At 39.4% G+C, this 15,124-nt stretch overlaps 1 protein-coding gene across 2 annotated transcripts in view; it reads left to right on the top strand.

Annotated features, from left to right (window-relative positions):
• The window catches only part of CUEDC1 (CUE domain containing 1), a 128,162-nt gene that overhangs the window by 106,475 nt on the left and 6,563 nt on the right, over positions 1–15,124 (top strand). For both annotated transcript variants that reach the window (XM_075589539.1, XM_075589541.1), the window contains one exon: positions 14,465–14,558. In XM_075589539.1, the coding sequence (XP_075445654.1) occupies positions 14,465–14,558 (94 nt within the window). The remainder of the gene's footprint in view (positions 1–14,464; positions 14,559–15,124) is intronic.

Below are 15,124 nucleotides of genomic sequence, written 5' to 3' on the forward strand. Positions count from 1 at the left end.
CCCATAGACAGTGCGGGCGCAAGCAGGAGGGGGCGCGCGTTGTCCAAGAAATCAGTTGAAACTGATTTCTTCACGCGACAGGCACGTCACATGAGCCCCTATGCGCGCGCGTCCAAATGGACACAAAACGCACCCACTTCACGTGGGTGACGTCACAGCCTTCGCACGCCTCCGCGCAGGCGAAGGCTGTATGGCCTTAGCTTTAAGGTGTAGAATTGTGTGAAACTTAAATGGGCCCGCCTCTAAAAGTCAAAATGGTTCCAGGGGGAGTGAGATCACTCGACTATATCCCAGGTACCCCTTTACTCCACAAAAAGGGAATGTAAGTGACCTGGTAAGTGTGATAAGGAGTGATAAGTTGTATAGTGTCAAAGGTGAATGAGTCCATGAATAGCAACACTACCTCATGAACAATTACTGTAAGTATTCACATAACAGAACTAGATCCTAGCTACTAATTTATATGTGATGATCAATAATGATAGTGTAGATTTAAATATATTCCAGAAGGTGGATACCACGTTGAGATGGAACATGATGCACTAGAGAAAAGACGTGTACATACAGTATAACCCTCATTCAGTCCACTAGGATTTAATGTCCGTAAGATGTGTATCCACCTACATTCTCTTTGTATTAACCGTTTGCCCCAGTCACCTTCTCTTGGCCCTCATGTTTAATACCACAGAAGTGTAGGTATCCAGCATCATCATTATGTTTATCCACAACGTGTCTAGCTACCGGAGTGTCGGTGCGATTTCTTACAGATCCGACATGCTCGAGCATTCTCACTTTCAGTGGTCTGTGTGTCTTTCTGACACGGTTTACAACATTAACACGTGATGAGGTAAATCCCTCCTGTGGTAAGACAGTTGATATTGTCCTTTATCTGATATACCTTGGATTTGTCAGAATTAGAGAAATTTTTGGTAGCTGAAGTGTAGGCACATGCCCTACAACCTCCACAGGGGTATGATCCCACAGGCTTTCTGTCTCCTAACCATGTCTTTACATGTTGTTTATGGTAATGACTGTGGACAAGTTTGTCTTTTGACTTTTAGAGGCGGGCCCATTTAAGTTTCAGACAATTTTACACCTTTACACTCCTTCACACCCCTTCCTATTATCACGTTTGAGTACGACAGTGCTTACAGTATATGCAATTGATGGGTACAACTGTCTGTCTATTTTTGTGTTCATTATACACCATATCACTTCTATTATACTGATTCCTCTTTTTTGAAATGGGGATACTTGGGATACCGTTGAGTTGTTTGACTCGTTTGGACCTGTGTGTTTGTGTCTGCAGTTTTGTGGGTTTACAGTGTATGTTTGTGGGTGTAGATGTGGCTGCTGTGTATTTTGTGAGTGTAGAGGGGGCTGTGATGTGTCTGTGAGTGTCTTCCGTGTGTGCTTTGTGACTGTAGATGGTAGAGGAGGGCTGCGGTGTGTTTTGTGGGTGTAGAGGAGGGGGGGCGCAAAGTGTGTAGGGGGGACGGCAGAATGTGTTTGTGTATATAGAGGGGGGGTTGCAGAGTGTGTTTGTATAGAGTGGGGACTGCAGAGTGTGTGTCTGGATAGATAGATATAGAGGGGGCTGTGTATATGTACAATTTCCTTTTAATAAACTTACAGTAAAAGCAAAAGAATATAGACAATCATGCTGATAAAAATCAATATGACTCCAAAAGTGTCTTTTTTATGAAAACATTTAAAAAAATAAGCTTACATTTAGCCTATAATAGTAATAATCCCATCAGAACAGGACATTAGTGGCCAATAATGCTCTGTTCTTCTGGGATTATTACTTAATTAGTGGTTTTAGTTGATATCAATTATCCCAGTCTCCCATGTCTTCGTCACACAAATCTGGTCCAATATCTTGAAACACTTCATTTGTACTCTCGACGAGTCTTGATGAAATGATTCTACAAAGCAAGTATAACATTTAATAATCAATGTAATAAATTAACACAGACTATCCAAACGTGCTACACGATCTAGACATTTTGCCTATGTTACAAGCCCAATTCAGCTAAGCCGTAATACACATGTAATGTTTTGAACTCGGTGTTAATTGATTCCTCTAAATGATATTCACGAAGTGGGCTTTTCTCCCTATAAGCCCTATCCAACCTTCCTGAGCAGGTACAATAGCGGTAGTGTCGGGTGCAGACTAGCAGGACATGGATGTCTGGTTGTGTATGTATTTATCTAATGTGTATTTTATGTGGTACTTTTATGGTCAACTATTCAATAGAATGGCATTAAGGGAATATTTGTACCCTGGATAACGTTATCGCCTTACTTACCCTACATGAGTACAATTAAAAAAGGGATTATTTTGGGTGTAGGATCTTTCTAGTATCTCTCATCCAATTTTCACCTGGTACATTTTTGTAACTAAGATTATTAGGTGAGCGGTAGGTACATCAGTATATGACGAAAGGTAAAATATTTGCCAGTATCAAATTTGTGCAAATGTTTTGCATATTTATAATTGAAGCTACAGGCAAAAGATGTAATTTAATTTGTGAAAATTGATCTATTGCTATCCTTTATGTAACAATAATAAATATTTGAGTTGGTGTAGTTGGCTTCATAATGCTGAATTGTTAACCAAGATCCAGCTAATGACCGAATCTGGAAATTCTTATATAGCTGTCAGTAAGTGAGTTTTCTGATTCTTTACTTAATAAAAGAGGGAAATGCAGGAACTCTGTAGAGAAGAACAAAATACTTAACAGCCGGTTCTCCGTAGCATGAAGGGAATCCAGAAGTCCCAGTAACTGCAATGGGAGGTATGGAGTGATACAGGCACACAGGCTTGGATAATACAAAATGTTATTGTGCCAATGTCGGTGTGCCTATATCACTCTTTACTTCCTTAACCAAGCCTTTGCTGCACAAGTAATATACAGTAAAGGTAAAAGCTCAAAGAAAATGTCCATGTTTGAAATGGATAGGAATGCTCCTTTACATGCTGTTACCCAGAATCTTAAGTCTTTGGGTGCCCCTTGCTGTAGCTCCCTTGTAATGTGCGATTTGCAAGTTTCTAGGGAGATAATTTTCAGGGCTCCTGTAAACTCCTCCTATTCTGTTCCATTATCAATGATGCTGTGAACACGTGATCGCTCCTGAGGGGAGTAGTCGTGTGATCGTGAAGAGTGCTCAGGTGCCATGGCCTCTCCATTATGTAGGAAGTTCCCAGAACAAAAGTCAAGTGTCAGTGCATCATAAAAAATAACACGTGGGTAACATAAATAGATATTTGCTGCATCGAATGAAGTAGAATTGGTACCAGAGGCTTGTGGTGTTTTCAAAAGGAAACTTATCAAATTGTGGCGCTCTAAATATTCAGATATCAATCATATAAAGTGAAAAAACAGTGATACTTATGTATCGAATGAAGTAGAATTGGTACCAGAGGCTTGTGGTGTTTTGCATATAATCGCATGCAGTATGGATGACTCATATTATGGAAAAAACACAAATCCCACGATGTTGCCCTAAGGGGTTGTCGATGCAAGGGTAGATCCCAACAGGCATGGGGCTGGTGTCACCTGGAGTACAAGCTGCAGTCTGGATAAATGGATTTGTAAGTATCAACAAGAAAATTAGGTACTCACGACCTTCACAGGATAAATTCCACGATGAGTCTCTGGAGTCAGCATGCACACGGCAGAAGGAGACAGGTAGACGGATGTATTCCCACGGGGGAAAGATGAAGCGGTGCACAGCCGCAAAAATGGATGAAGGCTGGATCACATAACAAAAGTTATTTATTCTACCATAGCGATACAATAAAAATCATCTTCAGGGAACGGTAGAGGACACTAACACGTTTTGCGCTGTTTGCGCTGTTTGCGCTTTGTCAAAGTGCAAAACGCGTTAGTGTCCTCTATTGTTCCCTGAAGATGGTTTTGTAACGCTTGCGCTCACCACGAACAAGGTGGGACCCCGGTATTGAGGTGGGAAAGTACAAGACCACGCACTCACAGCAGCGGGACCACGCATGGAGGGTGGATAGTCAGCGTAGTCGGGTCTGGGTTGGAGAGATTGGGTTAGTGTGAGTACTTGCCGAGATCTAGGGGCGGAGCCAGTGGGATGGTTGGTGTCCGTTGTGCCGTAGTCTAGGGTTGGAGCCAGGAGGGTGGTAAATTGTCCGAAAGCAGAGGTCTGGGTTGGAGAGATGCGGGTAGTCAGAGGCAAGCCGAGGTCTTTATCTAGAAGGGGTCCAATAATCAGGCCGGGGTCTTTATCCAGAGGGGGTCCTATAATCAAGCCAGGTTGGTACACAGGAAAGCAACAGAGAACAGCAGCATGGCACGTAGCAAGGCAAAACAACGCAGGAACAGAAGGTCACAAGAGATATGCTCAGCAATGACTCTGAGCATGAGCAGGGTATAAATAGGTAGCAGGAACCAATAGAACAGGAGGCGGAGCGGAGGCGCAGCCCCAGCGGGAGCAGCGATAGGCTGCAGGAGACAATTGGCAAGAGATTAGTTGCTGTGCAGGTGGGGAGCGGTGCACGACATGTCGGCGCGTCCGGGAGTGCAGAGCAAAGCTCCGTGGCAGTGCTACAAGAGCTACACGTGCTCTGTAACCCGAGCGGGGGTGCACGCACGCGCTGGTGCCAGCGCGGAGGTCTGTGCAGACACTGGTAAGGAGGGAACACGCCGCAAAGGACGTGTTCCCCGATGCCTTACAGGTTTTTATTGTATTGCTATGGTAGAATAAATTACTTGTGTTGTGTGAATAAGAAAGTACACCCTCTTTGAATTCTATGGTTTTACATATCAGGACATAACAATCATCTGTTCCTTAGCAGGTCTAAATATTAGGTAAATACAACCTCAGATGAACAAAAACACATGACATATTACACTGTCATGATTTATTTAACAAAAATAAAGCCAAAATGGAGAAGCTATGTGTGAAAAACTAAGTAGTAGCAGCAATAACTTGAAGTAATTGTTTTCATAAAAAAAGTGAATGTGCGCGCTGTCCCTCTAAATCTCTCCCTCAATTTTCTGGTCTTCCCTGCAGCTCCTGATCTCCCGTGATGAGCGGGGCATACTCAGTACATCAAACACAAAAATAGGAGCGCATGGAAAGAAGCAAAAAGCCAAAATTAGTACATTAAATCTTTATATGTTAAAAATAAAGGACATATAACACTACATATAGAGTTTGATCACATGGATCTAATTGTCCGTGACACACACACAGGGTCAGGCTCTGGTGACCAGAACCCCGTGATCAGAGTAAAGTCCTCAGTTGTTAATAGAGGAAGAGTCCAAGACTAGATGGAAAGTAATAAACAGACCTTGAACTTAAATTCCTCCTGTCGTGGTGTCTCTAGACTGCAGCCCGGAAGTCCGTCGTCATGGACGTCGCGTCGCTGCGTATGACGTCACCTACGCGTTTCGTGTCAAATGACACTTCAGGGGATTAGTCATGTGATGCTCTTGGTGTTACTTAAGTACCTATGTAGGAGAATACCTCAACCAATAGGGATCAACATCTGGATAAAAAACACAGACTTCCAATCATTTATATATAAACAAACATTGATTAACAAAACTAAATGCACATGATACAAAAAAGAGACCCACACTTAAATAAACATGCAATGACAACACATATAGACCACATATAACCACTTATAAAATCCTAATGGAATATAAAAACTACCAATACAATAAATAACATATTAATACTTAAAATATAATTTTAAAACTATTGTATGATTTACTTTACACTACTACCAACTAATTTTTAATACATGACAAATTAAAATGTATTTTGTTGGCGTGTATACCAAATAACCTTGAAATACATACAACTATTAAAAATATATTATATTTATATAAAAACATATGTTAAAAAGTGTTTTAGATTTTACATTTTTTGCTATTACAGAGTCCTGAATACTTATAACAACTAATAAAAGAATTATTGAAAAAGTAAAAATAAAAATGTCCTGTATACATATTATATCAAATAAATTGGATATTATGTATATATTCAGGATATTTGATAGACCTCCATGTAAAATATAATAACCCATGACCAACATGACACCTAATTGGCCATATAATATCTTAATAATTGTTAGGCACAAATGGACAATTAGTCAATCTATGGTAAACAGAATAGTGACTCACAGAGAAAAAAATCATCTGTTCCTTAGCAGGTCTTAAAATTAGGTAAATACAACCTCAGATGAACAACACATGACATATTCACAGTGTCCTGATTTATTTAACAAAAATAAAGCCAAAATGGAGAAGCCATGAGTTAAAAACTAAGTACACCTTATGATTCAGTAGCTTGTACAACCACCTTTAGCAGCAATAACTTGAAGTAATCGTTTTCTGTATGACTTTATCAGTCTCTCACATAATTGTGGAGGAATTTTGGCCCACTCTTCTTTACAACGTTGCTTCAGTTCATTGATGTTTGCGGGCATTTGCTTATGCACAGCTCTCTTAAGGTCCCGCCACAGCATTTCAATCAGGTTGAGGTCTGGATTTTGATTGGGCCATTGCAACATCTTGATTATTTTCTTTTTCAGCCATTCTGTTGTAGATTTGCTGGTGTGCTTGGGATCATTGTCCTGTTGCATGACCCAATTTCGGCCAAGCTTTAGCTGTCGGACAGATGGCCTCATATTTGACTCTAGAATACTTTGGTATACAGAGGAGTTCATGGTCGACTCAATGACTGCAAGGTTCCCATGTCCTGTGGCTGCCCAAACAAGCCCAAATCATCACCCCTCCACCACCGTGCTTGACAGTTGGCATGAGATGGTTATGCTGTGTTTGGTTTTTGCCAAACCTGGCGCTGTGCATTATGACCAAACATCTCCACTTTGGTCTCATCTGTCCAAAGGACATTGTTCCAGAATTCTTGTGGTTTGTTCAGATGCAACTTTGCAAACCTAAGCTGTGCTACCATGTTCTTTTTAGAGAGAAGAGGCTTTCTCCTGGCAACCCTTCCAAACAAACCATACTTGTTCAGTCTTTTTCTAATTGTACTGTCATGAAATTTAACATGCTAACTGAGGCCTGTAGAATCTGAGATGTAACTCTTAGGTTTTTTTTCACTTTTTCTTAGCATTGCACGGTCTGACCTTGGGGTGAATTTACTGGGATATTCATTTCTGGGAAGATTGGCAACTGTCTTGAATGTTTTCCACTTTTGAATAATCTTTCTCACTGTAGAATGATGGACTTTAAAGTGTTTGGAAATGGCCTTATAACCCTTCCCAGATTGATGGGCAGCAACAATTGCTTCTCTAAGATCATTGCTGATGTCTTTCCTCCTTGGCATTGTGTTAACACACACCTGAATGCTCCAGACCAGCAAACTGCTAAAAGTTTGGCTTTTATAGAGGTGGTCACACTTGCTGATGATCAATTAATCAAGGGCATTTGATTAGCAGCACCTGTCTGCTACTTCACAGCCTATTGTTCCTATCTTCCACCATCTCCCAAAGTTCCATAAGACATTGGTCGACCCACCTGGTCGACCAATTGTCTCTAGTATTGGATCTTTGGGAGATGGTTTGTCAAGATATGTCAATAATTGTCTTCAACCATTTGTTAGGAAATTACCTTCTTTTATATTGGACTCTGGTGATCTTCTTAGTCAAATTAAACATGTCACTTGGGATAATCATTATTTGTGGGTAACACTTGATGTTACATCTCTTTACTCAGTTATACAACATGATCACGGGATGGCAGCTGTTCGCCAATTTATTGAGATACCAGAAATTTCAATTTTTCAATCAGCATTTATTTTGGACGCTATTTTCTTTCTTCTTACACAATTTATCACCTTTAATCACAAATTTTACTTTCAGTTAATCGGCACTGCTATGGGCACGAGCTTTGCTCCTTCTTACGCAAATCTCTTTATGGGGTGGTGAGAAGCACTTTTTATATTTTCTAGCACCAACACTTTTCGTAATAATATTGTTTTTTATAAAAGATTTGTGGACGATTTAATTATTATTTGGAAAGGGGATGTCACTACACTTCACTCTTTTGTTAATTATCTTAACAGTAATAATTATAATCTTAAATTCACACTCAATTTTCATTCACATCACATTGAATTTCTGGATCTACAATTGTTTGTGGATATTGATAAACTAATTAAAACGGATGTATATAGGAATTTAAACTCAAGGAATACTTTTCTTAGGGTGGACAGCTGCCATCCATCTCATGTGATCAGAGCCATTCCTAAAGGACAGTTCCTCAGACTGAGAAGGAACTGCTCTACACCTGGTGGCTTCCTTTCTCAGTCTGAGGATCTTGGTAAACGTTTCTTAGATAGAGGTTATTCCCAGTCTCACATTAATGTTGCTTTTTATAATGCCCTCAATACAGAGAGAACGTCATTGTTGCCCACTCGGGATATGGGTGATTCTCGCCTTGGTACTGACACAGAGAAATATGTGAATCTGCACGGTACTAATAGATCTGCAAAATCCAATAATAAATGTCCATTATTTATCTCACAATTTAATAAACATAGTGGGAAAATGAAATGTATTATTTCCAAACATTGGAACGTATTATCTATGTATCATGTGCTCAAAAAATACACTGATTCTGGTCCTGCATTTGTGTACCGTAGGGCGAGAACCATCGGATCATATGTTTCCCCAAGTGACATAACTACTTCTAGGATTGATAAATCTTTTATCACCAGGGGTTCTTTCAAATGTGGTTCTTGTAGCGTTTGTAAACATATGAAACCAGCCAAAAGTTTTTTTCAGGACAATTTGCCGCAGCCACATGATGACGACAAGTCATATTAAGAAATTCGATATCAATAATTTCATAAATTGTAAAAGTCAGTTTGTTGTATATCTTATAACATGTGGCTGCGGCAAAAGATATGTGGGAAGAACGATTAGAGCTCTTAAGGTTAGGATATTAGAGCACTTAAGACTCATTAGATTGCATGATACTAACCACCCTGTTTCTAAGCACTTCTCCGAATGTGGTCAGGTGGGCATCAGGAATTATTCCTTCCTTGGCATTGAATTAATAATAGACCTAGAGGAGGTGATCGCATCAATTTATTGAATCGTAGGGAAGCGTATTGGATATTCATTCTCCAAACGCGCTTCCCTATGGGTTTAAACATTGATTGGCAACTGGCCCATTTTCTATAAGAGATATATTATTGTTTCATTCTCTTTTCAGTTATAATAAACAATTTTATATATTTTTTTTTAATATTTTGTTACTTTACATATATTTATTTTTCAACTTGGTACATTCTCTGTTTTCATTTCCATTTTTTTCATTGTCATTTTTTTGATCATATTTTGATTATATTCTTGATCAATTTTTGATCTATTTTTTCTTGTATTATACTCTTTTGTGTTCATTTTACATACATACATTTTATATTGGTCATCCTATATGTATTTTCATACTTATTCCCTCGTTACTTCAAGTTAAATTAGTATTGTTTTTCGTTCTTTATTTCAGTCATTCATTTTTTGTTTTTAAATATTATAATCTTTGTATTATATTTTTAATATACTTTGTGGTTATATGCATTTTTAAGTATTATCTTTCCCTTGATTGTTTTTTGAATAGGTATAAGAGGTTCAGTGGCTTTGGTCATTGTTATTGTCTTTTGATATTTTCTTTTTGTCCCACTGTGGTTGCCGTATGCATTGCCCTTACTACATTGCTTCACACTGCCTGTATTGACAGTTTTGCCCTCAGACGGCGCCGTGTCGCTCTGCGCATGCGCGATGATGCGCATTGCGTCATGACGTCATGGTGCTCCCGTTTTTGGCGCGAATTTGCCTGCAGGTAAGAGGGTATTTAATGGGTGGTATTACACTATATTTTATCCTTGAAAAAGAACGCTGCGACGTTTGAAACGCGTTGGATGGGTCTTTTGTCACATTAAAGTGCCCTTTTATTCTATTTTTGATTCTGGGTCCTTCCTGCTCCGTTTTTGCTTGTGCGCTCTGGTTCATCGTTTTATCGGTGAGTAATGACACTGACTCAACAATGACACAAAGTTTGAATAAGGGGAACCTGGTTCAATTCCCGGTGACCTTTGTCACTTTATCCCCCTGTGGCTAAGACACCAAAAACATAGCTTGTAAGCTCTTCTGGGCTCATCTTTTACAGACTATCTGTAAAAATTCCTATGTGCTAATTACTGCACACTATACTGTAATTGTGAAGTGCTTTGTCCCATTGGGAGAAAGGCGCTATATGACAGTTATTATTATGATTATACTATGGCAACCCTTCTCATCTTGTGGGTAAGTGTAATTTCATAATGGTATTGGATCTAAACATTCAGAAATATTTTTCTTGTCTGCATCCTGTAGCATTACATATGTTCTAAAAAGATTCCCCTTCCTACAATTGGTAGGGAATTGGTAGGATATCTTCTGTAGGATCCCACCCAGCTGCATGTACTTTTACCTTTATCACCTGTTAGCTGTTTATCTTCCTCCATTTCACTTCAGTACTTTGCTGACTATTTCAAGACTAAGGCGGATTCCATTTGTCAAGCATTCCCTTTGTATCCCCCTCCATATTCTACACCTCTTCCTACTGTAACTCTGTTCCTACCTTCCTTGGCTCTTTTCCCTCTGTCACAGAGGAGGAAGTGTTGCTGCTGCTCTTCTAATTTCCCTCTACCAGTTGCCCTCTTGACCCCATTCCCTCCCATCTTCTCAAGCCTCTTGCTTCCAATCTAATCCCTATGCATTTTAAACACCCCCAGCTCCGGTACCTTTCCCACCTCCTTGAAGTGCACAACAGGTATCTCTATACTTAAAAAGGCAAGCTTGACCCAATCTCTCGATTGGCCTGTCTTCCTCCTGCCTTTACTTCTAAACTCCTTGAATGCCTTCTATGCTCTTGCTTGTTCCATTTTATGAACTCCTATTCTCTTGTAGACCCATTTCTGTCTGGATTCTGCACTGCTCTCTCCACTGAAACAGCCCTCACCAAAATAATTAATGACCTTCATGCTGCCAAAGACAAAGGTCAATATACGCTGCTTATATTGACTTCTCTGCAGCTATTGGTACTGTGGACCACCCTCTTCTCCAAATTCCCCATACTGTTGCTATCTGTAACACAGCTCTATCCTGGATTTCCTCCTTCGTCTCCCATCATACTTTCAGTGTCTCGTTCTCCAACTCCTCTGTTGGTTCTCTCTGTGGGTGTACCCCAGAGGTCTGTCCTGGGACCTCTTCTCTTTCTAGACACTCATCACAACTTTTTGGGTTCAAATATCACCTCTATACTGACGACACGCATTTGCTTTTCAACTCCTGTTGTCCAGACCAAAGTCTCTGAATTTTTCTCTGCAATATCAACCTGGATGGGCCTTCCGCCAACTTAAACTTAACATGTTGAAGACTGAGCTCCTCATACCTCCTCCCAAGCCTGGCCCGATTTGACCCCTTCTCCATTACAGTTTGTACTGTAGCAATGTCATATACCCAGTATCAGAAGCAAACTGCCTACATATCACATTGGTCTCCTCCCTGACATTTTCCTCACATTCAGAATGTAGCTAAAATCTGCCTTTTTTCCTCCAAAACAAAGATACGCCCTTTCCTCTGTAGCTCTACTGCTAAAACACAAACACATGCCCTTATTATCTCCCATTTTGACTATTGTAACCTTCTATGGTCTGTCCTTTCTGCCTCTCCCCTATCTCCCTACTCTCCCCTACTCACTCCTACCTGTAAATCTGTCTTCTCTCCTCTCATGCTGAAATCACTCTCCAGGTTTCCTATTAAATCCTGCATTACTTACAAAATTCTCCACTCTTTTAAGGCAATATACTCCTCTGCCCCTCATATCTCAGCCCTGATTTCTCAGGATACATCTGCTTGACTATAGGATGTCTTCTGTCTACCCTTTTGTATCTAAAGCCCTCTCCGACCTAAAATCCTTCTCACTGCCTCACACATCTGGAATGCCTTTCCCATCTATCCGACAAGCGCCATCTTTCTCTGCCTTTAAGACCCATCTTAAAATACATCTCTTTGATTTAGCATTTGGTTATCTCCTTTGTCTATTACTATACATATCATATGAATATACCATAACCCCTTGCATACCCACTTACCAGAACACCCTCCCACTGTCTCTAATTTTTCCCTACTTACTACCTGGATTGTAAGCTCTTTGTGGTTGGACTCCTTTTTTCCTAATGTTTACTTCTATGTCATAAGCGCTTATTCCTATTATGCCTCATATTAGTTTGTCACGTTTGTTACTGCGTTGAAGCGCTATGTACAGTACGTGGATGGCGCTATACAAATAAAGCCGTACCTACATTCCTACCTGCCTAGATGTTCTCTCCATGCTAAAGGAGGGCAGAAGGAATTTAGTGCTGCTATCAGAATAAGGGAGGACTGTGGCAGCACACTAGGTCATGGCCCCCATTACAGGCCTGAAGATTTAAATTCAACTTCCTCTACAAGTTTATTTGTGGGAGCTGTTTGGTTTGTCAAATACAGATGCATTGTGTTGCATATGCAAGAAAACAAATACTCTACATATTTTCTGTGCTCCTCCCTTTTTGAACTATGCAGCTGGTAAAAGGATTGGCCTTACATTTATGGAAAACAAAAAACAATTCCTGAGCTCCTACCAATTGCAAAACGATGCCAAGAATCTCTCCAAGAGGTAGAGTAGTCAGAGAGGAAGCCCCCTGCTGACTTCCAGCTGACACACACATTTTTGGATCCTCAAGAGTCACTTTAACCGCTTTATACAGATATCCATCAAAGGAACTTGAAACCTTTTTTTCCCCTTAGGCCAATGAAATAGCTATACTCTGGAAACATTTTGTGACATCAGTAGGGTAAATTCTCAGACATCATTGACATTTAAGGTTGTGCACAGGCTGCTGACAGTGCTTTATCGGATGCTCAATTAACAAACACATACATGAAGGCATTAAATTGTATAGGAACTCCAGCCAAATCGGAGTCCTGTCAAGAAAGCACCATCAAAAAATCCTAAACTGGCTCCATGAGGAGTTCTTGTATTTATATACAAAGTGTTCTAATTTAAGATGACCTTTTTAGTTCAGCAGAAAGCCATATAGAACAGTTAATAGTAAATGTTGACATTTTGAGTGACATAATTCACTACACAAAATAGTATTTATGCTAACATCACAGTTTGCTATTGTTTTTAAGTTTTCTAAAGAAAGATGAGATGTCAATGAAATGGAAAACTGAATTTTAATTTCCTGTTATCTAGTATAGCAAAATATACTGCACTCCTTGGAATCCAGCAAATATATAGAAATACTGTATGCAAACAGTTTTTAATTAATTATGCTTTAAAATGCACTTACCTCTATTCTTTGGTAAGCCCATTCTGCATTTTACAAGGTTGGGGTGCAGTCTTGACTATATTGTTAAACATAATCCAAGTATAACTTAATAAATTAAACATGATTTTAGATTTTTGTATGTAGGTTTAAATTCCTATAAATAAATAAATATGTTCTGTAGTATTAGATAATTATATATATAAAAAAAAGTTATTCAACTCAAAGCCATTTTAATACGTTTTAAAGCATTTGATTTCTACAGTAGGTTTTAACACACCTAAGCAGTGCAAGATATTTGCAAAATGTTCCTGTTTGGGATAATTTGTTGCAAATGTTCCCAGCAGATTGAGGTGTAAACTGTAACAATAGATGTTACCTTAGTAGTATTAGGATACATTGTACCTACTGAGTAAGGCTACGCTTATAGTGCCGGCGAAAATCAAATAGAGATGACTTCCAGTGATCGCGACCAATGCGTCGCACTTACTATAAGAGCACACAATGGCGGCAATGCACTTGTTTTGCCGCGACGTTGCGTCGCCGGCACTATAAGCCCAGCTTTACATTGACTGAAGTCGCCATTATGTTAGGCACACAATCAGGATTTTTACAGATTTATAACAGGAGCACCAAACAACTGCCAGTTTAGGTAAGAATGACGAATTAAACATTTTCACATGCTTTACATATAAAAATAATGAAAAAGAAAAAAGTTGGAAAGTAGCTGCTTTAAAGTAACATAAACCTATAATTCTGTTACATACTACTAAATATGATCAGGAATTTACACAGTTAATGTTATTCTTTGGCTTCATTTGTATAGTTTATTTGATACCTTTTGTAAACCTGTAAATGTGAACCTAAAGAGAGAAATTATATAGCAGATATCTGTTACCATTTTGGCAATGCATATTGGCCTACATTTAATGTCATTATTTATTATACTTGTTTTCTTGTATTGGAAACTCTCCAGTAGACTTGAATTTCTGAACCTCAATGCCAAAAATAACAGACGTTGCTTATGACTACATTATTTATCTACAAGATGGTCTCTAACCTTAAAAGGAAAAACTTTCAAATAATTTCTTTGCAGCTACCCGAAAGAATTTGTTTGAACTCGCCAGAGCATTCTCAGACAAAACAAAGATGAGGAAATCAAAGAGGAAACATTTGCTCAAGCATCAGGTGTATCCTTTGGCATCTCATTGAGACGCATAAATTGACCTCTAATTTGCTTCGGTTGTTATCAATTGCATATTCAGAATACACGCTACCCTTGTGCATGTGTGTGAAAGGGGTTAAAAACAACCAGTCTTCCAGTTATCTCTCACCTCCCCACAGGGCACCAAAAATTACTACTCCCACCACCAAAACCGTTAAGGGTTTATATAGCTGCAGCCGCTGGTTTTAGACCACTTGCCATCGAAAATCTGTGGCTATCTCGCAGTAACGCTGTGAGATTTCTGCAGCACGAGATTTCTGCAGCCAAACTAATGCCCCGTTGGTCAATTGTCACATACTGTACAATATCATCTTGATATAAGCATGGCTTACTCTTCATTGTTTTATTGCCACCTTAAGTAATGCACCCATGACATTCCCGCACACAACAGAAACAGGGTTATGAAAGTTAACCCGTTGGTTGCTGGATTGCTCCTGTTCTTTAATTATTGCATGGCATTATTGTGACATGATCGTTTGACCCATTGCAGTAACTTAACTGTAGTTGTCTATTACATCTCAATTAAAACAT

This window comes from Ascaphus truei, chromosome 3, assembly GCF_040206685.1.
Source record: "Ascaphus truei isolate aAscTru1 chromosome 3, aAscTru1.hap1, whole genome shotgun sequence".
Taxonomy (NCBI): Eukaryota; Metazoa; Chordata; class Amphibia; order Anura; family Ascaphidae; genus Ascaphus; species Ascaphus truei.